The 24,805-nt window shown below is 33.6% G+C and overlaps 1 protein-coding gene across 4 annotated transcripts in view; it reads right to left on the bottom strand.

The window, feature by feature from the left end:
• The window catches only part of DNM3 (dynamin 3), a 612,108-nt gene that overhangs the window by 375,340 nt on the left and 211,963 nt on the right, over nt 1-24,805 (bottom strand). For 2 of the 4 annotated variants that reach the window (XM_044672207.1, XM_044672210.1), the window contains exons 11-14: nt 22,468-22,554; nt 18,943-19,013; nt 1,386-1,437; nt 529-558 (exon numbers count right to left, since the gene is read on the bottom strand). In XM_044672207.1, coding sequence (XP_044528142.1) covers nt 529-558; nt 1,386-1,437; nt 18,943-19,013; nt 22,468-22,554 — 240 coding nt within the window. The remainder of the gene's footprint in view (nt 1-528; nt 559-1,385; nt 1,438-18,942; nt 19,014-22,467; nt 22,555-24,805) is intronic. The other 2 variants (XM_044672209.1, XM_044672208.1) reach the window with 1 other exon arrangement.

Here is a 24,805-nt window from a genome sequence, read left to right as displayed (position 1 = left end):
ATGTCACCCAGTTTAACATTGTTTTTAGCTGTTTATTTTTATAAGCTTTAGTTAAACTGGGTAATTGTGCCAATAATATATGAGAAAATCAGGTCCTAGTAAATTTGTCCACCTTTCCAAGAAACATAGATTATATTCATCGGAAATATCACAAATAAGGTGTGGGGAAACTTATGCCTTAGAAAAAATACAACATGAAAGGATAGAGGCTTTAGACAATTAGTGATTTTAATGATTATAAGACCCATGACAATTAGAGGAATATCAAAGCATCCATAGTGTTAATGGCATAATAATATAGCATCTTACATTATACTAGTTCATACTTTTTAATCACAGCAAGTTATTAGCAGTGAAGGGATGAACCTTCTTGAGGTTTTCATTTCAGTGAGAGAATGTTAAAGATTAGACAGCTTAGGTTTAAAAACAATTAGTAGCAGCTAGTTGAGTTAATTAGTTAAAGACAAACTTTACTTGGGGAAGCTGAATGAAAAAGCAACAGTAAAGCTTACAGAACTTAGCTCGTACAATTTGCCTTGAAGGCGGAAGATTGGTTCCCTGAAATAGCAAAGAATTGTGTTTTAGTTAAGAAAAAAGTTTCTAGAGAAAAATCTGTCATCTATTCCTTCTCCCCCCAAAACAATGAAAATTATAAAATTTAGTCACAGAGGTTCCCATTTGTTTGATTAATCATTCCTCTGTATCATGAAAATTTATACTAGTTACAAAATCTTCATTGTTTTGACTTGAAAAGGAATAACAATGCAAATATTCATTATCACACAAAACATAACAGAAACAGCAAACTTTTTTGTTAATGCAATCTCTGCAAAGCGCTATTATTAGTCAGAGACAGCTAATCAGCCTAAAGAATGAATATTGTAAAGACCAAATCAATTTTTGTAATTAACATCTTCATAAAACCAATAGAAATTCTGACAAAGAGCAAATCAAATAATAGCCTTCCTCTATGAGCTGTCCCTTCACTGTTACCAAGCTGTGCAAACGTGTGAACTAGTCTGCAGCACCAGAAAGCCCATGCAAGTACTCACCAGCACTTTATCCTTTAACTGACTCATAGATTCAGTGATCACCAAATTAAATTTAAGGGTAACATAAGCAGGTCAAATAGTACATAGAGGATGGGAAGTGAAAACTCAAAAAGCTATGCAAATAGCAGTTGTTAAAAAGAAATCAATCTGTTAGCAGCACAAAACAATTAATGAAACAACTGCACTTCATTCTGCAAACTTAAAAGGTGAAACACAAGCTGCATGTCAAGCAGAATTTGCATAAAATTATTTGCATCCAAAAAATGTCAATAAAGCAATTTGCCTCCAGTTCATTCAAGCATGCGGTTAGTAATTCTTTTACAAAATTCCTACCTGATTTCCAACTGCACTCTTCTTGTGAACCTGACTGCTTCTTTGCTGGGCACTAAGAAAAGCAAAAAGAAAAGCTTCAATGAAGAAACTCTGAATTAATAGGTATTAAATTACACAAAATCTTGATGAAAGTAGAATTGTGTGATGATTATTAAAGAAGAGATTAGAGATAGGTATGAAACTTGTGAAGAAAAACAGGTATTCCAAACTTGTGTTAGTTAAATGCTACAGGTACACAAGAAAGACTTCAGCATGGTAAGACTGTTAGAAAATACAAAAGTTCAACAAGAATTATATACATATATATAATGTAGTTTCTATTATTTTAAAACATTATATTATTCTTATTATCTTAAACACCCTGCAGCTCATCATAATAAGAAAGGAAATATTTTTTTAAAATAAAAAGACTTGTTTTGGTTATTTTGGGAGGCTGGTAAAATCTTCCCTCTATTGATTCCTTAGGGAATCTAATGAGCTTGCTTCAGGGAGCTTCAATGGACTTTTCAACATATTCTCATGGATTCATGTTTTCTAGTAGATGTATGATGTAAGTGTTAAAATAATAGAATTGCATGACTCGGTATGCTTTGATCAAAACAGATACCAGTTTGGAACTGTTTCTCCAGCTGCTGGTCCTCAATAATTTCATATGCAATGTAAGTACATTATACTTACAGGAAACTTATAATCACTTCCTTTCATTTAAAAGACATTTGAACCAACTACTAAGTATAAAAATCATATAAAGTTGGTAGAGAACTATAAAACATCAAACTATACTTGAGTAACTAACTCTCTAGAGAATGTAAGATAACAATTGGGGTCTTCCATTTAGATAGGAAAAATGGAAATCAGCTAAAACTCTTGATTCAAAAGATTCTGTTTTGTAAATGGATCAAGCAACTGGTAAAACAAAAACAAAAACAAAAACAAAGCCAGAATGGTATCTGTTATACATGACTGGCTTTTGTATCATGACAGTTGTCATGGAAATGAATTTATTTATTTATTTGCTTTGATGAAACTTCTAATTGAAGAAAAGAAACTATGTATATCTATCAACAATAAAGCATGGACCTAGGTTATAATCCAGAATCTAGTTGGACCTTTAGACCCCTTGAAATCTGTCTGTGGACCCCAGGTTAAGAACCTGTCTCTGAACTTTTTTAGATATCTCATCAGCACCAATAAGTTCCAATAGTCTGTCTCCCTAAGTATTCTGCTCCTGAATCATTATATCTAACTCTAAGTTCCCTGCTGAACTCAAATCACCTGTCATCAACTTCCTGGATAGATATATTCTGAATGTTTGTAGGTCTCTCAAACTAAGGATGACCAATAAAGAACTCAATATTTTCTGTCACATATATATCTCTCTGTCAGACTTCTCTATCTCTATTAAGGGCATCTCCATATTCCTATTTCCCATTACAAAAAGTTTTATAGACAAATCAGACCATCTCCTGTTCCCTAAACTCAATGTTTTATATCCTGCCAACAGGCATTTGCATGTAGTATATATACTACCTCATCTCTCTCACCTAAGTGACTACTTCTTCCATGAGACTCTCTCTTTCCCACCAGTTCTTAATGCTTTCTCCTCTCTATGCATAGTATAAAAATCATAAATCATGTCTTCTAGGTCATTTTAATATTTTGTAGATTTCTCCTTTATTCCTTCCCCAAGCTATGTGCCTAACCCCCTCTTTTCCAGTCATATATGATCCTGATAATGCAGTAGGCATTCAGTGCAATCTTAGCTCACCTAAAACAAAGGCACCCACAGGGGCAATACCTAGAGACCTGCTTCTAGAAGTTCAATGTTAACCTACCATGTGAGTGAGAACCCTCTTTCCATGAGCTAAAATTGTCTGCTGCTTTAAATCTACCTGACTAAAGTACAGCTTTTTTCCCCCTGTGTATCTAGAGATGAAGGATTCATTCATTCACTCACCATGTAGTAAGCTGGGGAAGGAAGGTCCTGAGAACCACCTTCCTCTCCCACTCCCCTTAGCACTCTGAGAAATGGACTTGGAGTTTTGGTCTTGTTTTAATTATCCTTTTCATTCTGAGGTGAAAGGAGTAGAGTCTCTGACTGAGGAGCTCAGGCCAGAGGATCTCAAAATCCAGGACTTTAGACTAGATGATACAATAAGCCCAGCAAAAAAAAAAAGAAAGAAAGAAAAAAAATGCCTAAGAAGCCAGAGGTGCACGAGTGGTGGTAGATTGAGGCTGGACATGGAATGATGGGACTAATGCTGTGAAGGAAGTAAGCTAAGTTATGAGCATCCTTTCTCATTCTCATTTTCAATATCTGTGTCTACTGACTCTTTCCTTGTCATCTACCAACGCTCCAAGGATTTTCCTGGAACTTAAAACTTCACCTGACCTGCACATTTAAAAGGTACTGCCTTATAGTTCTCTTTCCCTTTAATAGCCAAAATTCTAAAAAAGGTAATTCTACAAACAATAATTGCTAGAGGGGATTCAGGAAAACAGAGTTAATTTAATTTTCATTTCTTTAATCAATAGTGATTTAGAACACTTTTACATACAATTACAGATTTGATTTCTTCGGAAATCTGCACATTTATATCCTTTGTTCAGTCATCAATTGGATGATGACCTTATCTATATAAATTTAACTCAGTTCTTTACCCAGTATATATTTGAGAAATGAAGCCTTTATCAGAGAAACTTGCTATGAATTTTTATATTATTTCATTGTCTATGATACCTTTTAGCATAATGTAGTTTCCCTGATTATCTTTTAATTAGGTCTAATTTTTCTTTTGCTTTGTCTGAGATCAAGATTTTCCTACCCCTGCCTTTTCTATTTCAGCTGAAGCACATTAGATTCTTCTCTAGTCCTTTATTTTAACTCATTGTTTGTCTTTCTGTTTTAAGTATATCACTTGTAAGCAACATACTGTGGGATTATTGGTTCTTATCCATTCTATCTGCATTCATTTTATGGATGAGCTCATCTCATTAATATTAACAGTTATGATTACTAACTCTTTATTTCCTTCTATCCCATTTTCTTCTGTTTCTTTCTATCTCTCTCTTTTTATCCTGAATCTCCTCAAAAAAAATGTTTTTGTTTCTAACCACTGCCTCCTTTAATCTACCCTCCCTTTTATCACCATTTCATTTCTCTTATCCCTTCCCCCATCTATTTCCCTATTTGGTAAGTTACATTTCTCTGCATGACTGAGTGTATATATAAATGTGAATGTTTGTGTGTGTGTTTTCTGCACCCTTTGGATGAATTTTGATGAGAGTGGCTTTCCAATATTGCCTGCTACACCTCACCCACAATTTCCTTTCCAGCATAAAAGCTCTTCCTTTTACCTCTCTTTTATGTCAGGAGATATTCCCCATTCAGTCTCTCCCTTCTCCCAAAACATCTCTCTTTTTAATTCCTTCATTTTTTAGAGATAATTCGAACATAATCAACTCTCATATTCAAGGCCTCTGTCTATATAAACCTTTAACTACTCTAATAATAACAAAGTTCTTAGGTGTTACATATATCATCTTTTCATATAGCAAGGTCAACATTTTAACTTAATAGAATCTCTTATGCATTCTCTTTTATATTTACCTTTTATGCTTCTGAAGTCTTATGTTTGAATGTCAGATTTTTTATTCTGCTCTGGTATTTTCATCAAAAATTCTTGAAAGTCCTCTATTTCAATAGATATCATTTCCCCCTTAAAGATTAAATTCCTTTTTGCTGGGTAAGTCATTCTTGATTAAAATCATTGCTCCTTTGCCTTACAGGAATATCATATTCCAAGCCCTCTGCTCTTTTAAAGTGCTAAATCTTATATGATCTTGACAATAGCTACACAATATTTGAATTATTTCTTTCTGACTACTTAGAATCTTTTATCTTTGATTTGGAAGCTTTGGAAATTGCCTATGATATTCCTTGAAGTTTTCATTTGGGGATCTCTTTGAGTAGGTGATTGGTGAGTTCCTTCAATTTCTATTTTATCTTCTTAAACTAAGATTTTAGCATAGTTTTCCTTGATAATTTTTTAAAAATATGATATCTAGGCTCTTTCCACATTTATGACTTTCAGGTAGTTCAATAATTCTTAGGTTAGCTCTCCTTGATCTATTTTCTAGGTCAGTTGTTTTTCCAATGAGATATTTCACAATTTCTTCTTTTTTTCATTCCTTTGACTTTGTTTATTGATTCTTGATATCTCATAGAGTGATAAAATTCCATTTGTCCAATTCTGATTTGTAAGAAATCATTTTCTCTTCAGTAATATTGTACCCCTTTTTTCATTTGAGCAATTATGCTTTTAAGCAGTTCTTTAGTGAATTTTTGTACCTCTTTTATCATTTGGACAATTCTGATTTTTTAAGATATTATTTTCTTCAACATTTTGGTACTTCTGTTTTACCAAGTTTTAATTCTCTTTACATAATGTTCTTGCATAACTAATTTTTTGTATTTTATTTTTTCAAGATTATATGTAGATACAATTTTAATAATAATTTTCTGGTATTTTGTGATTCAAGTTCTCTCCTTCTTTCCCACCTACTCCTGAAATGGAAGGTAATATGACATAGGTTATAAATGTGATCTCATGCAATACATATTTCCATGTGAAATAATACATATATTGCTTATATGAGATGAAAATTCATGAAAATAAATATTTTTGTACATAACTATAATTTCTTTTCATAATTTTTCCTCTATCAGTTTTATCTCCTTCTTTAGCTTTTCTAGGAATTCTTGTTAAGTTTGTGTCTAATTAGCATTTTTCTTTTGTTTTTGTAGCTATTTTCACATTGTTGTCTTCGTCTGTGTTTATGTCTTGGTCTTCCATGCCACCTTAGCAGTTTTTTATGGTCAATTTTTTTTCACTTTTCCAGCCTATTTTTTATTTTGAATCAAATACTAAAATTTTAAATTTTAAAAAAAAATTAAAAGTTAAAATTGGGCTCCAAAAGGCTTTCATGAACTGATGCCTAGTAAAATAAGCAGAACAAGGAAAACATTGTATACAGTAATAGCAATATTATGGAATGACCAACTTAATATATTTCACTATTATCTGCAATACAATGATCCGGGACAGTTCAGAGGGACTTATGACAAAAAATGCTAGCCACCTCCAGAGAAAGAACTGTTGGAATCAGAATACTGAAGGGAAAAGATATTTGGGGAGAGAGAATTAATCTAACAGGCAAATACAGCAGGGCTTATAGACCAGGACTCAGACTTAAACACAGGCTGAGGGAAATAGACTAAACTGAAATTAACAATAGGCTTTAGTTAATTTAACAGGAAGGTACTTGTTTTGAAGTAACACCAGATGAAAACATTAAATTTTTAAATTGTTTATATGGGTTAAATTTGGGGTTTGGATTTTATAAGTTTACTCATTTATAAAAGTGAACAATATGAAAATATATTTTGTATGATAATTCATATGTAGCCCAGATCAAATCACCTTCCAAAACTGGGAATGAAGAAGGAAGAAGATAAGTTTAGTCATATAACTTGGGAAAACTGTTGTGGAAATTTGTTATTCCATGTAATTGTCATAGATAGATAGATAGATAGATAGATAGATAGATAGATAGATAGATAGATAGATAGATAGATAGATAGATAAAGATTGGCCTCTGCTCATCCATGGCTGGAAAAGTATTGTCCCAAGTTTCAGGATTTTGTGTTCTACTGTTTTCAGTTCTAGTTTTGGCAGTTTGTAAGTTTTGATGCTTCCAGGGAGATTATTATCCCTCAGAGAAGTGTGGTCACTGCTCTCCAGGCCTGTACTCTGTTCTTTATAAGAAAGGACTCTGGTCCACTCATAAGTGCTAGTATTCCTCTTTGCTTTGGTACTGTGACCAGGACCCCTTCTCCCAATCACCAGTGTTTTTCTTTACCATAGAATTGCAACACTGAACTGCATATGAGCTAATATGAATTGCCAATCAAAGCCAGTCATCCTCAGCAGAGAGTCCCTGGTAATCTCTTTCTCATCAGTTATCCAATCCATTTACTGTCTCTGGTCTGAGAGCTCCAGCTGGGCTGCTGTGGCTGCTGCTATTGATGCAGCCAAGTGTATGGGGTCCAGAAAGGTCTTCAGCCACATGTCAGAAGCTTCTGTGGCCACCTTCTGAAGTTTTTCTTAGACTCAAAAGATGTCTCACCTCAACCTTTTGTTGACTCTGCACCTCAATAATTTGATTTGAAAGGTCATTTTAAAGTTTTTTGGAAGGGACTGTTGGGCGAATTCAGCTGGAAGTGAGGAGGCTATCCTTAATTCACCATCTTGACACCACCTCTTATTTCAAGTTTCACATTGTGGGGAGTTATTTCTTATCTTTTCTTTTTGTACTTTCAATGATTATATAGCTTGTATAATCCTTATTCTCTTGAGTTAATAATGTTTGGGAATTGTGGATATAACTATGTCATTTAACATTTATTTTCATAAAAAAGCTAAAAATTAACTTAAAAGGGACTGCTTGTTGGTGGCTTGGAATAGTGAGCAAGACACAAAAGTGTAACATGCAGAATATGGATTGCATGGGTAAGGTTGGAGGAAAGGGAAATTCCCACACTGACTGGAAACTGATGGGAAAAAGGCAAATAGTAGCCTGATTCCATTGGTATGATTTTAGCACCAGTTGGCTGAGCCACTTATGCAATCTTCTTTTTCCTGTACTGAGTACTGCCCTGACTCATTGGCCAAGCTGCTAGCAAAGTGAAACATCTTAAAGCATGGGACCAGTGTTAATCACCCTGTTTTATCATACCCTAGATATGGCTCTACTTCAAAACAATTACAGAAAATATTTACCACAAGATTATAAATAACATCTGGGAATCTCAAAGGCCAAGATGTACCAAAATTTAGTCACCACTCATCAGAATGAGCCCTAAGATGAGTGCACACATAAGTGTGTGACACATACACACACACACACACACACACACACACACACACACACACACACACACACCATGCATTCTTCCTTTTTTTAAACTAAATTTTCAAAAGACCCATAGGGAAAAGCATTTCCCAAACAGCTCCAGCAGTTGGGGGCTGATGAAAGAAAGGCTCTCCATGTTCACAAGTAAGGGTGATATTGGAGACACTGATAATCTGAATTTAAGAAACAATGGCTAAGCCTTTTACATTCCCTAGGATGGTAAAATACACATAGAAGTGGTCTGTAAACAATAGATTGCATTCATATAAGAATAGGAGATATCTTCTTAATAAACCAGAGTCCTCAGACTGGAATAAGAGAAATAACGTGAAAAGAAAAATCAAGAGATAGGTCTATAGTCTGATGCCAAGGCTCTAATATACTGCTTTTAACAGTAGCATTCCATAGGAGAACACATTCTGTAGAAGAGAGAAAAAGATATAATGAATGCTACAACTCATAGAATTTTCATGGTGCTCATATAACAAGAACTGAAGTATGCACACTGTATCATTTCAACTGTGAGAAAACAGGTGTCAGGACATACTCAGCACACTGGAAAACAAACAAACCTTGGTCTGTTATATGGCATTGAGATATCATTTTAACAGGCTGTGCAGCGCATATATTTCCTTTAAACCACTAGAGAACATAAATCTCAGTAACTCAGGAGCCAGATTGTCCACGTGGTACAAATGGAAGTGAATATGAGAACTTGAAAGCTCACTACACAAAAGCTTTCTGCTAATACGCTTGCCTTTCTATTTAAATGGTAGGATTATGGAGAAAGAATGGAAGTAAAAAGAACAATTTCATCAGCCATTATTTATCTAAATTACAAAATGAAATTCTGTGTATGGGAAGAAATAGGATTTGGTGCTTTTTTAGACAAAGAGAATGCTTAATTCACTCCACAAAATTGTTTTTTCGCCTGAAATGATTGTTAAAATAAAAATAATATAATTGAAAAATTATACATTTAGACATCAGAAAAATCTACAGCAGGGCTGACTTGGCCATATTACAAATAATACATACTTTATAACCTATGTGTGATACCAGTGAAATGGAAAGGGGAAATGTGCTAGGTGAATAATATGATGAAATTCTTCAAGGAATACTTCAAAAAAAACTGTAGTAAGTGTGTATTATAAAGGCCTCATATCTAATCTAAATAAGAAACTGATTCAAATTCATAAGGACAAAAGTCATTCACCAATGGAATTCATAATGGAAGGAAATGAACAGGCAAATTTTCCAAGGAAAAAATCTAAGCTACCAATAACTATATGAAAAATTAAATCACTAACAGAGAAATTCAAATTGGAGAAAACTTTTGAGGTTTTACCGAATAGCTACTAGATGACAAAGATGACAAAAGACAAAAATGACAAACGTTTTTGGAGCTATGGGAAAGCAAGAGCTGTGAATTGTTTTGGCTATTTTCAAAAGCAATGTAGATACCTGCACTGGAGTAAAAACACTTTCTAAGGGCATAATTTTCTACATATTCTGATTTGGAGATTTTAAAATACCCATTCTAATATGAATTAGCTTTGAAACTTCAATTTTAGGGGATAATGGAGAGATTCTTATTATGTAAATTTTGAATCCTTATCAAGTTGTATTGACTCATCAAATAATGTTTTCTGTGACAATAGAAATTTAACTTCATTTTATTTACATATACGTATATGAAATTTATAAAGTGGTTTCATCACAACAGACCTGTGAACTAACTATATATCATAATAAAAATAACAGCATATTTTTTTACATTGCATTACTTTGCAAAGCTTTCCCTATGAGTCACAGAATCAAAGACTCTTTGATTCATAAGCAATTTCAGAGACTATTAATGCCATTTTGGACAAGATTAGGAATCCCTACAATATGTTCAATGTGTGGTCATCAAGACTTTGCTTAAAGATCTCTAGTCCAATTCCAGTTCCAAAATCCTCTTGTAAATTGTTCTAATTGTTGGGAATTTTTTTCTTACATGATTATCACAGAATCTTTAGAATTGGGAGAATCTTTATTGACCAACTACTTCAAGCCATACAAGAAAAGATTCGGCACTCTAACATGTCTTACAAGTGCTCATCCAACTTCTATGTTCAGAATTCCAAGGAAGGGGAAACCATCACCCTTATATCAACTCATCTGACTTCAGGTTAGCTCTGTTAGGAAGCTTTCTTCATTTCAAGTCTAAATTTGCCTCTTTTGCAACTTTTATTCATTGTTTCTGGTTATGCCTTTTGGGATCTACAAAATATCTAACACTTTATCCATATGACAGCTTTTTTAAGTACTCAAATACAGTTACCATATCCCTCCAAGAAGTGTGTTTCTCCAGAATGCTGTTCAATAATTTCAGTCACGTCTAACTCTTTGTGACCCAATTTGGGGTTTTCTTGGCAAAGATACTAGAGCATTATCCAATTCCTTCTCCAGCTTATCTTGCAGATGAGGAATAGAAACAAACAGGGTTAAGATATTGTCCAATGTCACAGGGTTAGGAAGTGCCAGAGGCCAGATTTGAAATCAAGTGGATAAGTCTTCCTAACAACACTTTTATCTATTATACCACCTCACTACCCTAGCTGCTTATTCCCCAGAGCAGCATTCCTAGTTCTTTCAACATCTTGATATGACATGGACTAAATTCACCATCTTTTACCATTGTGGTTATCATTTTCTATAAGCTTTCCAACTTATCAATATCATTCATTCCTAAATTGTGACTCCCAGAACTTATAATACTATTTTTGACGTAAACTGACAAGAAGGATCATAAGTATACCTCCCAACATAACCAAATATTCCTTAGTTTTTGTGGCTACTGCATCATGCTGCTGATTCATATTACATTTGTAGTTCACTGAAATGTACAGATTTTTTTTCAAACTAGTCTTTAACCAGGTCTATACCATCTTATATTAGTAAAGTTAATTTTCTTTTTCATTCACGTGACAGATTTTATATCAAGGCCAAATGCATTTTATTTAATTGGTTCCATCTAATGCTGAGTCAAGATCTTTTTTTTCAATCCTGAATCTACTACCTAAGGTGTTAGCTATTTATCATAGTTTTGTGTCATCTGTTGTTTGATAAGTAAGCCATATATGCCTTTGTGTAAGACTCAAAAGAAACAGATCCCTGAGGGAGCATAAGGTCTTAGAAAACCACAAATTAACAATATCTATATTGTATTATATTTTGATTTGTTTTGCTTAATATTTCCTTATTACATTTTAATCTGGTAGGAGATGAACTGAATAATTTTTTTGCAAACTTTGAGGTTGATACCTCTAAGTGTAAATAGAAATCGCTAATAAAAAAATGTAAAATAGTTCAAAGCTAAACATAGATTCTTAGGAAACTCCACTGGAGACAACTTGTAAGGTAAACATGCAACTAAAAATGACTACTCAGTCATTAACCAGTACTGAATCCATCTAATCATACTATCATTTTGCCCAAATGTCTCCATCTTTTCCACAAGAATAGAATGAGCAACTTTATCAAATACTTTGCTAAAAATCTGAGGAAAGAATATTATTCCTCATATCTTTAATAGCCCAATCAAAAAAAGAAATAGTTAATCATGACTTCTTTTAATTAACTAAGAAATATATTTTCCCAAAAGAAAAGGGATAGCTTATGGGTAAAGCAAAAGCATCCAAACTATCAGAAATATTGGAGTAAGACTTGATATTAAGCTAAACATGACATTGAAATGAATATACAATTCAAGATATACCTAAAATGCCAACATTGTGGCATTCCAGTTATCAGATCATAGATGTCCATTACATAGACTGTATCAATTTCTACATTTCTCCTATTACACTTCTCTTTGGAGCATTCTCAACTTTAATGTGTGGTTTATATAATAAGTAAGTAGAAGACAAAGGAGTAATAAAGATTACTTTTTATAGGAGTTTTGGTAGCATGGACTATGCTTGATACACACATTTCAAATGTATGATAGCTCATCCACTCGATTGTCAAAGAAAAGACACTTTGGAGCATAGATATCAAATCCACCAAAGTGACAAAGGACAAAGTTACATTCTGTATTTCCCTCTTGACAGTCTGCCAATGAAGTGTAAAGAACAGAGGATAAAAATGTCAATATTGGTTCCAACTACTTGATCCAATATAATTTTTAATTGGCAAAATAGGAACTGGTTATTTTGTAGCTTCCGTTTTTTGTATTTGATACTGGGATGGAGAGGTAAGGAGGCTTGAAGTGACAGAACAAACTCACCAGTTTCTAATCATAATCTTTGCAACCAGAAAAATAGTCTTTTTAACCAATGGAGCAGACCACACATATCATTTCAAACCACATGAAGAAAGAAGATAATTTACTATAGAACTGGTGAAATGATCTGGAAATGATCTATTCAGTTGTCTTGTAGGCTCATTTTGTTCATTTGTTTTGTTTTTAAAGAGCAACTGCCATTTGACTGTCCTGCTCTATCACACTGTTAAATAGCAGTGGTATTTTCCTAAGCAGCCAGAAGGTCATAAGTCAACTGCTCATTTTGCTTTGAACTTTTCTGCAAAATGCTCACTTGATTGAGGCTAGAACATGTTCCTAAAATTTTAGGAAAAGAAATTTATTTCTGTGGTAAATATCTAGTTAAACATGGTAATATCATTTAATTTATCCTCTTTGAAGATATTTTATTTTCTACAGAAAGATTCCCATAATCCCAACATATCAGAAACATATTAATTTTGTGGTAGATCCTAAACCTAGATATGTATCACTATCTATTAGTTTGTGCCTCAGGAAATTCTGGTAAGGGGAGAACCATTTCTCATCTAATAGGAGAAGTTCCAAGCATGGCACCACTAAGACCTATGCCAGTGGCCAAAAGGACCTATGACCCTATAGAGCAATGGTCGGCAACCTTTTTGGCCATGAGAGCCATAAACGCTGGCGGAAGGAGGAGGATGGAGGTGGAAGGCGCTGGAATATGGGACAGGGGTTGAAGGGCCCCCTGGGGCACATCCTGGAGCTCTGCCCAGTCAGGCCGGTCTGGAGGTGGAGCCAGATATGGCTCAAGAGCCATACTTTGCCAACCCCTGCAATAGGACATGATCAACTTCTTTTACCCTGAGCCAGAACTATGACTTATTTCTGACGGAGCTATGTTCCTTTTTTTGTAATCACTTTTTAACAATCTTCTTTTTGATCTTTTCTAGAATTTCCCAAGAACTGAAAGATTCTGGTCAGTAGTCTTTTCCTGCCTTATTTGAGCATTAGGACATTCTTCTTTCTCTAGTCTTATAGAACTTTTCTTATTCTTCACTGTCTTTGAAACATCACTTGATGTTGTCTCACCAATCATACCTAGCAGTTCTTTCATTGTCTAAGAATTCAGTTATCTGGTGAGGCCCCCGAATTCAATTAGGACGACTAAATCCTCTATTACTACCTCTATATTTAGGTTGCTTGTCAAGAGCTTTCATCAGGTGCTAAGGATAAAGAAGAAATATTGAGGAAAGGCAGCTTTATTAATCTATTAGGAGATCAGCAGAAAGACTACAACATGCTTAATAAGAGCTTCTTAGTGATGTCAGCAAAAAAGCTTCCAGAAGCTATGAATTGTCTAATTACCAGATGCATTCTCAAAATTTGAACTAATTCATCACTAGTTTAAACAGGAGATGGAGAGTATGTCACACCTTTAAGGGGATGGTATATGCCATGATCTTCCTATGCCATCTTAGTAAAAAGCAAATTCCATATTATTGATTTAATTAGTAATTCAATATGTATTAGTTGATAATTGTTGGGGAAATATACCAGTGAGGGGCTTAGGAGTGTAAAATATTTTTTTATTTTTTTAAACTCTCACCTTCCCTCTTGGAGTCAATACTGTGTATTGGCTCCAAGGCAGAAGAGTGGAAAGGGCTAAGAAATGGGGATCAAGTGACTTGGCCAGGGTCACACAGCTGGGAAGTGTCTGAGGCCAGATTTGAACCTAGGACCTCCCATCTCTAGGCCTGGCTCTCAATCCACTGAGCCACCCAGCTGCCACCAAGTGTAAAATATTTAAAAGATACCTCAACCACTCAAAGGTGCCTTTAGAACTACAAAAAAATATATACATTTGAGCTCTGGGGACCCATATTTCCTGTGTTAGCTGAATTAATAAAAGTATTCTCAAAGCTTTAGCTACAATATAAAATAATACTAAAGAAACAAAGGGAGGGAAACTAACCTAATAATCATAATTTTAAATGTGAATAGTGTAAAAATAAAATAGAGTAACAATGGATAAGAAAGCAAAGTCTAATCATCCATTTTGTACAATAAGCATTTAAAAAGTAAAGGCATCCATAATTATCTATATGTATCTTCTAAAAAGAAAAATTCATAATACTAATTAAGATCAATGGGAAAGTTATAATATTCTTATAGGAATGTTAACAAAAGATTGATAACAGTACTAAACATGGATACATCAAATAGCACAGAATCCAAATTCTTAAATTGATTTTAATTGTAAAAATATGTTGATAGTAATTCAACAATAGTTAGAGACTTTAATATTCATGTATCAGAGCTGTGAAAATCTAAAAGAAATAACTAAAAAGGAATATATAGAATGGAACAATTTGTTGAAGAATGTGAATATTCTGAGAGATTTGAGGAATCTTCTAAATAGGAAGCTTAAAGAATGAATACATTTCTCGGCACCATATGAAAGTAGAGCATATACTACAGAACAGAAAAGTTCTACGTGAATATAAAAAAGAAGAAATGCTAAACATATCCCATATTTATGGCATAATGTAAATAATAATATAAAGGTAACATGAAAAAGATAGTCCTAAGTGAAAAGTTAATACTGGCATCCTTAATAATGAGTGAGTCAAAGAATATAAATCATAGAAATAATTAATAACTGTGATTAAAAAATATGCCAAAATTTCTTGGAGGAGAAATGTAGTATGGTAACTGGTGTCAGGTGTATTCAAACTTCATTCCCATGTTTTATATTTTAATGACCTTATTCAATTATCTTAACTTCCCTGGATCTCAATTTCACCTTTTATAAAACGAGAAGGTGGTACTTCATGTCCTCGGAAGTCCCTTTCATCTCCGAATCTATGATTCTATAGTAATTTTGTATGACAAATATAGTCCTACTACCTAAACAAGAGAGGGATTAAGTGAAGAAAGAGCACTAAAGAGCAATAATATTAACAAATGCCTATTTTAAAACATTTTAAACCCTGTCAAAATGCATGCAAAATATTATTTGTGGTTATTTATTATTAATTTGCATTACAAAAACAGAGTTACAAGGATGAGTTCAATATTTAGAAACAAAAGCATGCAAAAACACATCAATGTATTAATGGATGAATAAAGAATCTTTCACTAAAGACAAAATTATTGTATGGTAAAAAATATTTTAAAGCATGGATACTTTTTAAAATGAAAAAAAAAATCAATCTAAAAGCTTCTATCTGCTTTGCTCCAAAAGAAGTCTTGACTGATTGAGAGCATAATGTATAAAACAGAAACCTACTGAGTAAAAAGCTGACTGGGATTATCTTCATTTTCCAGAAAGTAAATCTGAGAAACTTTGAGTTTCTCTGGTTTAAATGGACTATTTATTATCGTTATAGCATAACACTTTCTCAGGGTCCTATTAAATGTGACTGAATTAAAAGAGATGGACCATATCAGCCCCCTAGTCAATAATCTCCATTTTATCCTATATCTTGTTTGTCTACAGTTGTTTTTATGTTGCTCCTATTAGGCAAGAGTTCCTTGAGAATGTGGAGAATCTGCTTCAAGTTCTCTTTCTTTCTCCGTGTGTGAATGTTACTGCTGATTTATTGTCTCTATAGTCTATGGAATTTTTAAGAAACTGGAAGAGTTACCAGAAGCCTAATGAAATGTATGACAGAATTTGCCAATAGCCATAGCTAGTGAGGAGCCAGTTCTGAAGAATTATATATTTGGCCAAGTCCCATGGTATTGAGCTGGCAACTGAGAAACCAGACACTTGGTTCAGTTGAATTTTTAAAAATGTCTTTTCTTACTATACCTTCTTCTGTTTTCCCTTTCTTCCTTCTGAACTTCCTTTTCTTCTGTTTATTTTTTAAAGTGTTAATAACCCTTTTCTTTGCATTACTATTGCAGCCATATTCCTTAAAAATTCTTTACCTCTCCCCCACAACTAAAAACCAAGTGCAAAGAAAAAAAAGTTTTAACAAATAAGAATAGTCAAGCAAAATGAATCAACACAATGGACATGCCCAAAAATGTATATCCCTTTCTGTACCTTGATTTTGTCGTCTCTCTATCAGGAGTTAGGTAACATGCTTCATAACAAATTTCATTAATAACCACGCTTCCCCCAAATAGAAGGATATAAAATAAACCTTCAAAAAATAATAGTATTTCTATTTAACAACAACAAAATCCAAGAGGGAACAATAAAAGGGAAAAGCCTTTTCAAAATAATTTCACAATGAATAAAATATCTGGGAATCAATCAGCAAAGACACACTCAGGACCTGAATAGATGGAATTCCAAAATACTCCCTAAATAATGACTTAAATAGTTGGAAGGTTAGTTAGAACTCATGCCTGAGACAAACCAATATTATTAAAATGAGACTAACTAAATTAATTTAAAAATTCAGTATTATCCCAATGACTATCAAGGAGGATATTTTAAAGAACTAGACAAAGTAATTTACAGAGCATTTTTTTAAATGCTCTGTAAAAACAAGAAAAATGAATAAAGGAAGAATAATGGTAGAATAGAAGTTTCAGATGACATTAAGATTAAAGTAGTAGTCATCAACATTACTTAAAACTAGTTTAAAATTTTAAAAATTAGAGTAACTGAGATTACTTTGAATAGGGAAGAATCAAAAATTATTGACCCCAATAATAGTATTCAATAACCCTGGGGACATGTATTACTTGGAGAACTCCCATTTTAACAAGAATTAGTGAGAAAATCTAGAAAAAAGTTAGCCAGAAATTAAATTCATATTAAAATGTGACACTGCATCTCACAATAAACTCAAACAGATATGAGATCAAATACTATAACATAATTTTAAAAATTAAAGGAGAACCACAGCAAAAAGTTTCATAGTTATAAGAAGAGGAGAATTTTTTTTAAACTCTTACCTCCGTCTTGGAGTCAATACTGTGAATTGGCTCCAAGGCGGAGGAGTGGTAAGGGTAGGCAATGGGGGTCAAGTGACTTGCCCAGGGTCACACAGCTGAGAAGTGGCTGAGGCCAGACTTGAACCTAGGACCTCCCTTCTCTAGGCCTGACTCTCATTCCACTGAGCTAACCAGCTGCCCCCTGGACATTTTGTTTTGAACTAAAAGTAGAAACTTTTGCAAAACAAAAGATTATTTCAATTACATGAAAGTGAAAAGCTTTTGCATAAAAAATCAATATACTTCACATAAGAAAGAAAGCATTCAATTGGGGAAAAATCCTAGAATATAATATTTCTGTCGAGTTTGACATCCAAAATGTATAAAGAATTAACAAGTATATAGGAACAAAAGCCATTTCCCAATAAATAAGAACTCAAAAAAGATAAATAGTTCTCAAAAAGAGCTACAAACTATAATCACCATTTAAAAGACATTTCCAAATCACTAATAAAAAGAGAAATATACATTGAAAAAATTCTATTTTCAACTCACTCCCAAGAAATTGTCAAAGATGAAAATAATCATTGTTGAAAAGATTGTACTAAGGAAAGTACACTAATATGTTAGTGGAGCTGTAAAATGATCAACCATTCTGGAAAGCAATTTGGAATTATGCTAAGAAAATGACTAAAATACCTATAACCTTTGACCCAGAAATACTAAGTCAAAGAACTTCAAGATAAAAAGTTAGAGCTACATATACCAAAATATTCACAGCAGCACATTCAAAGCAAAGAAATGGAAACAAGACAAAAGTCCATGAGAACTGCAAAACAAATTTTAAAATAAAATATTATTACACTTTTAAAAAATGAATATGAATTCAGAGAAGCATGAAAAAACATTAACTGATACAAAGTAAATTAGGTATAACAAGAAAAACAATATGTACTAGTACTATAATATAAATGGAAAGAACAAAAGTTATGAAAATCAAATATGAATAGAGTGAAATTCTAATGAGGAAAGGAAAGATGTGAGAATACCCTTTTCACTCCTTTTCAAAGTAATGAGGGATTCTATGGGTGTAGGACATTGTATTTAATGGTAGCATTAGCTAATTCATCCATTAAATTTGTTTAACTGGTTTTATTTCTTTGCTATAAAACCTACTCTTTGGAAAGGAGAGATATTGGGAAATTCCAGAGATGTAAAAACTAAAGCTATAAATAATTTTTAAGTAGATGTCAGGATGAGAATTTGTTTTGACCAGTCATGCTCTCCACTTAAGAGAATACGTGATTGAATATTTCAAAACATTTTGATGAGGTTAATGTAAGTATATAAGAAATTCTTATTTTTTCTAGACACACACACATCCCACAAAAAAACCAAAACACACATCAATTCACGTACTTTGCAAAGCCAATGAAGTCTTCATGGTTGGTGTTAATATAGGATACCTGAATGTCAATCAGCAACAGTACCTAAAAGCCAAAGAAAAACAGAAGAATTTTTGAACATAGTCCTTCATGAAAGCCAATTTTTAAAATGCTCCAGAGCTTTAAAAGTCAGTACTAGACTTTAAAATCCCTTAGTACAAATTCCTAACCGTTAGAGGAATCACTATCCCCTTTCAATTTTTTTTTCTGTGAAACTCACTTTCCTTTCTTTCATTTCCTTAAGCCATCTCAAAACCAAAATGTGGTTATCTTGTATTCAAAGGAACTTGTATTCAAAGGACTCCACTGGTGTCAACTTAGTATAAAGTAAATGTGAGGAAGGCCTATTCACACATATGGGGTACCACCTGTGGCATATTTTTGAAAGGACATGGATGAAAGTTGCCCAAGACAGGTTGGCAAGAATAAAGATAATAGCATTACAATTTCTAGGATAAGCATTATAAGTGTCTTCTAATCTAAAAATCTAAACTAAACTCATAATGATAAAAACAAAAAGTGGTAATAAATAATTGCAAAAAATGGTAATTTTAAAAAGTGGTAATAAATTGCAGACACATGTGTTGAAAAACTCTTCCAGGAGAAAAGTCTAATACCAAGAATGGATGAAAGGGTTTCCTGGGACTTTATCTCCAAAAGATAACCTAGCAAACAGATTGCTACTCTCAGTTATCTTAAACCTCCTTCCTTTACAACTTCACATAAAGCGAGTCACTAAACAAACATCAGTGGATAAGAGGAGTACCTGAAGGACCTACCCGAGATCATTAAATGCCTTCCTCCCCTCACCATTCCCTGTGAATCCAAGTATAAAGCCATTTTGTTCATGAATCTTACCACAGATCACAAGGGCAAAAGTGCTTAAGGGTATCCCCTGAGCAGATCATTATTGGGGCTAGAAAGCATAACAAGGAACTGAGCAAGAGCACAGTTGAAATTCATGAGCCTATGGTATACGTGTGTATATATAAATCCCTACATATATGTGTAGATCCATGTACATGCCCCACATACAAGGGTACACACACACACACACACACACACACACACACACACACACGAGGATGGGAATCTCAGCTGTGGTCTCACTCAGTTCCACTTCGATCAACAGATATTGGTTGCACCAAGCAGGTTCACGTCTGGGATTACCTTTCAGTACTTATGCCCTTGTGATCACCTAGATACACCATGTGAGCACATGCACAACCATGATAGAGATCCATATGGACAAATACATGATCCACAGAAATAAATAAGTATGTGTTTATACATACACATACCAATAAACCTTAAACTTCAAACCATAATTTCAGATCTGAACTGTGGTTCAGAGACGTAGAATGGTTCTAAGCTGAGATTCAATTAGGAGGAGACAGCACACTCAGGAAGAAATGAGAGGGATGCTGGGTTATCAATTGCTTTTAAGGAGGGAGACGGTTTGTCTCCAAGGCATTCTAAATCAGAGCTCTTCTCATGGAGAGAATCCTGAGAAATGGGAAAAGGTACCCATAGCAAATTAGAGGAATGGTAAGAACCAGTATGCTTTGAGAGAGAAAAGTATCTTGTGACTCTTACCTAAGTACACAAAGGACCTCTAATGTGTGTACTCATGTACTGAAGTGGCATCACCAGAAGAAACATAACATTTAAATAGCTCTCCTGATTCTTGAATTCTTGTCATGAATGTCTCAGGTGTTCATAAACATTAATATGAACCAAAGGGTAGGAAAAAAGTAGAAAAATTATACTTGTCACAGGTTAATGTTTTAATCCTGAGAAATCCTAGGATTCCCTACATCTATGTAGGTATTTGAATATTTGGTTAGTTCATCAAGCCAAGAGGGCTAATATTGTCCCAGCTAACATCAACCACCTTTCAGAGAATAATTCCCCATCTCAAGGAGGTGATGCAAAGCTTTAAAAGGAGGAATTATTAAGAGTGAAAATAAGTTAATGAAAATTTTCATTTCAAAGGGCAAGGATAAATGATAATGTTACTGGAAAATCTCTAACCTTAAATTCTCTGCATTTTATGGAAAGAGAGTCAGAACAACAGTGGAGGGAGCAATGCCCTTGAAGTATTTATCCTTACTTAAGTTCCAGCTTCCATACTTCCCAACTGTATGACTGATACTTCCTTATTAACTATCAAATCACACAGTTCCCTTATCTATAAAACAGTGATAATACTATTACCTGCCTTACAAAGTTGATTATGGAAACCATAAAGCACTTTGTAATCTAGATTACGTGAGATTATATAGACAGGTCTGTGATTTATTATTATCCCCATCATCTCCTACCATTTCTCTAATTTGGTAGATATTTCTGTCTTTATCTTTTCCTCTCAATTTTTTTAATCCTTCTGGCCCTCCTGGCCTTTTCTCACTTCTCTTTCTATCTTCACCTTGAAATCAGGATACTTAGATACTAGAAACAGTAGACTTTTAGAACTAGATGAGGCCTTAGAGATCCTTTATTACAATTCCCTCATTTTACAGATAAGGAAATTGAGATCTAAAAAAGAGGTTGTGACTTGCCCAAATTCAGATAGCTAGTTAGTAACAGGTTCCAGGTCCCCTGCCTTCCAAATACTCTTTCTACTATACCATGGTCATAGCCATTAGATAGAATTAAAGTATATACTTCCATTTTGAATCTAATGAAAAAGTTTGTTGTTTCCTTCTCTTAATTTAATAATTAAGTAAACATTACACTTAATGTTGTTATTAAATTGTTTTCTCAGTTATGTCCAACTCTTTGTAACCCCATTTGGGGTTTTCTTGGCAAATATTGAAGAGTAGTTAGTCATTTCCTTCTCCACATGAGGAAACTGAGGCAAATGGGACTAAATGATTTGCCCAGGTTCATACAGTTATGAACTCAGAAAGATAAGTCTCTCTGACTTTAGGCCTGGCACTCTATCCACTGTGCCATCTAGATATATATTTTATAGTTCTCCCTAAAAAGATAAAGCCAATATTAGGTAAGGTCTTAAAATAAATTATGAGATCTCTGGTTAATTATTTTCCCTCACTGACCTCACAAAAAAGGACTCTCTTCTCATTTGGATATTAGCAATTATAGGACTAACAAACATCCTCTAATTCAAAAATATTTGATGTAGGGGGCAGCTGGGTAGCTCAGAGGAGTGAGAGTCAGGCCTAGAGACAGGAGGTCCTAGGTTCAAACCCGGCCTCAGCCACTTCCCAGCTATGTGACCCTGGGCAAGTCACTTGACCCCCATTGCCCACCCTTACCAATCTTCCATCTATAAGACAATACACCGAAGTACAAGCGTTTAAAAAAAAACAACAACAACAACAAAATATTTGATGTACACACTCATGGTGATTCTCTAAAAATATAAAACATTTTAAAGGAGGAAATGTGGAAATAATTTCCTAGAACCTCTCCTAAAGAACCCTGTCTGCTTCATTTATTAATTCACAATCCATCAACTTAAAAAAATTCTCACCTGATCCTTTGTCTTTCCTTCTCTTTCACGAATGTGGTTCGCAACAATCCTTTCTGTTTCTTCACAAAGTCTTGGAAAGTTTGCAAGCTACAAGAAAGATGAATACAGATATAAATTATTTTAAAGCATGCTATAAAAAAGGAACATGAAAGCATTGCATTGTCTTCCTTACTGTGAATTTGGAGATAATTTTTAGAGTATTAAATGTCCATACCCTTTGACCTTGAAGTCCCACTGTTAGGCATTTACCTCCAAGGGGATCAAAGACACAAGGAAAAGCCCCATCTGCACCAAAATAATCACTTCAGCACATTTTGTGGTAGCAAAAAGATGGAAATAAAACCATTCTTAACTAATTGGGGAAGAGCTAAACAAATTGAAATTTCTGAAAACCCTATGAAAATAATAGAATGTTACTTCATCATAACAATAAAAATAGAAAAATAGTATAAAATATTAATCAAGAAAAAGCTGAGAAGATTTATACAAAGCAAAATAAGTACAACAGAAAAAGTTATACACAATCATGATGTAAAAAAAAAGGTAAAAATGGGAAAAAATCTAATCTCATATGACTTTAATGACCAAGCTTGGCCTCAGAGAGCAGTAGATAAAATCTACCTGTAATTGTTTGATATAAAGCTAGGGGATTATGGGTATGGGATATGTGATAGACTGGGAGACATAGCAGATGTGCTAAGTAGTTTTGCTGGCGCTTATTTTTTTCTCTTTCTTTTAAAATCTTTGTTACTGCAGATGACTTGCTAGAAATTAAAGGTTATAGATGAAAATGAATATGCTATGAAAAAAGGCATCCAGAAAAATATATTCTTTAAAATAAAAAAAACACTTTATTAGTAGGGGAAAGTAATGAATCATCAAGGAAATCTCCAGATCTTATTAGTCACTACAGAATGGTTTTTATTAAGTAAATTAAATAAATGTATTAAATAAATTAAATAAACAGAAAATAAAAAAGAATAACTGCTATTTGAGGGGTAATAGTAATAACTTCAAATAGCAAAGAAAATTACTGAAAAGGCAGGCTACAAAATGGACATTCAAAAATATCTATGACAATCTTGATCACCATAAAAACTGCCAAAAGATTATCATTTTTATTGGAAAGAATGAAAATATTTCTTCTCTAAAAAACCAAAGTGAACGGTTTTGATAATTATCCAGATAATTCAAATCAATGACATACTTGTCTGAATACAGTCAAAAGAATCTTGAATGATTCTGATACCTTTAGGAGTTCCTTCTTTCTCTTTCTAGTGGAAATCTGTACAAAATCAGCAGACATATAGCCTAGATATACCTTATACCTGGTTGATGACCAATAAATCAACCAATAAACGTTTAAGCACCTTCTGTGCTTTAGAAGCCATGCTAGGTTCTAGAAATACAAGAATAAATGGAATGATCCCCGTCCTTAAGGAACTTAAAATCTAAAGAAGGAAATAATCCATACATAGATAAATATATCTAAAATCAAGACAGGGTAAGGGCTAGCAAGGGCTCTCACAGTTGAGGTTATCAGAAAAGGACTCATGGGGGAAACAGCATGTAGCTGAGCTTTAGGAATTCTAAGAGGGGACCTGAGAATGGAGTAAGTGTATTCTAGCAATGTGAGATGCAATATCGTGTTATGAGGAACAGCAGGAAGATGACTGACAAGCCTAAAAACCATGTGAAGGGAAGGTATACACAATAAGTTTGAAAACAAAGTTATAGGCAGATGGGAAAGGGTTTTTTTAATGACAATTTGCATTAAATATGTCAAATTCAAACCTAAGAGGATATTTACCTGGAAAACCAAGATCAACACTATCTATTTGTATTTTACTTTTATTTATTTTGTTAAAATGTTCCCAATTCCATTTTATTCTGGTTCAGGCCTCACTGATGGCTTCTGCTGGCATCATTGCATTTCTTTCCCCAGGCTGGCTCCCCACTGATATCACATTAGTGTTGATGAGTCTTTGCTGCACATTCTTTGATTTTTTTCCCCATTTCTAAAGCTTGACACTGCCCTTCTGGTCTCATAAGAACCACCAATTGCTTCTAAGTACAACTTCAATAGTGCCTTACCTCTATTAATAATATCTAACTTATCATATATATATATATATATATCTTATAGCTATAACATATAGCTATAGGGCATATATAAGCATGCATATACATATAGACAGACAGACAGAAAGTCAGATAGATAGATAAATAGATAGATAGACAGACATAGATAGATTATTAAAATATTTTTCATGTTGTCTCTCCCATTTAGGCTGAGAGCTTCTTAAGAGCAAGAATTTTCTTTTGCTTTTTCTTGTAT

Source organism: Gracilinanus agilis, chromosome 4 (genome assembly GCF_016433145.1).
Source record: "Gracilinanus agilis isolate LMUSP501 chromosome 4, AgileGrace, whole genome shotgun sequence".
In the NCBI taxonomy this organism is placed as follows: Eukaryota; Metazoa; Chordata; class Mammalia; order Didelphimorphia; family Didelphidae; genus Gracilinanus; species Gracilinanus agilis.
This window is presented reverse-complemented; position numbering and strand designations above follow the sequence as displayed.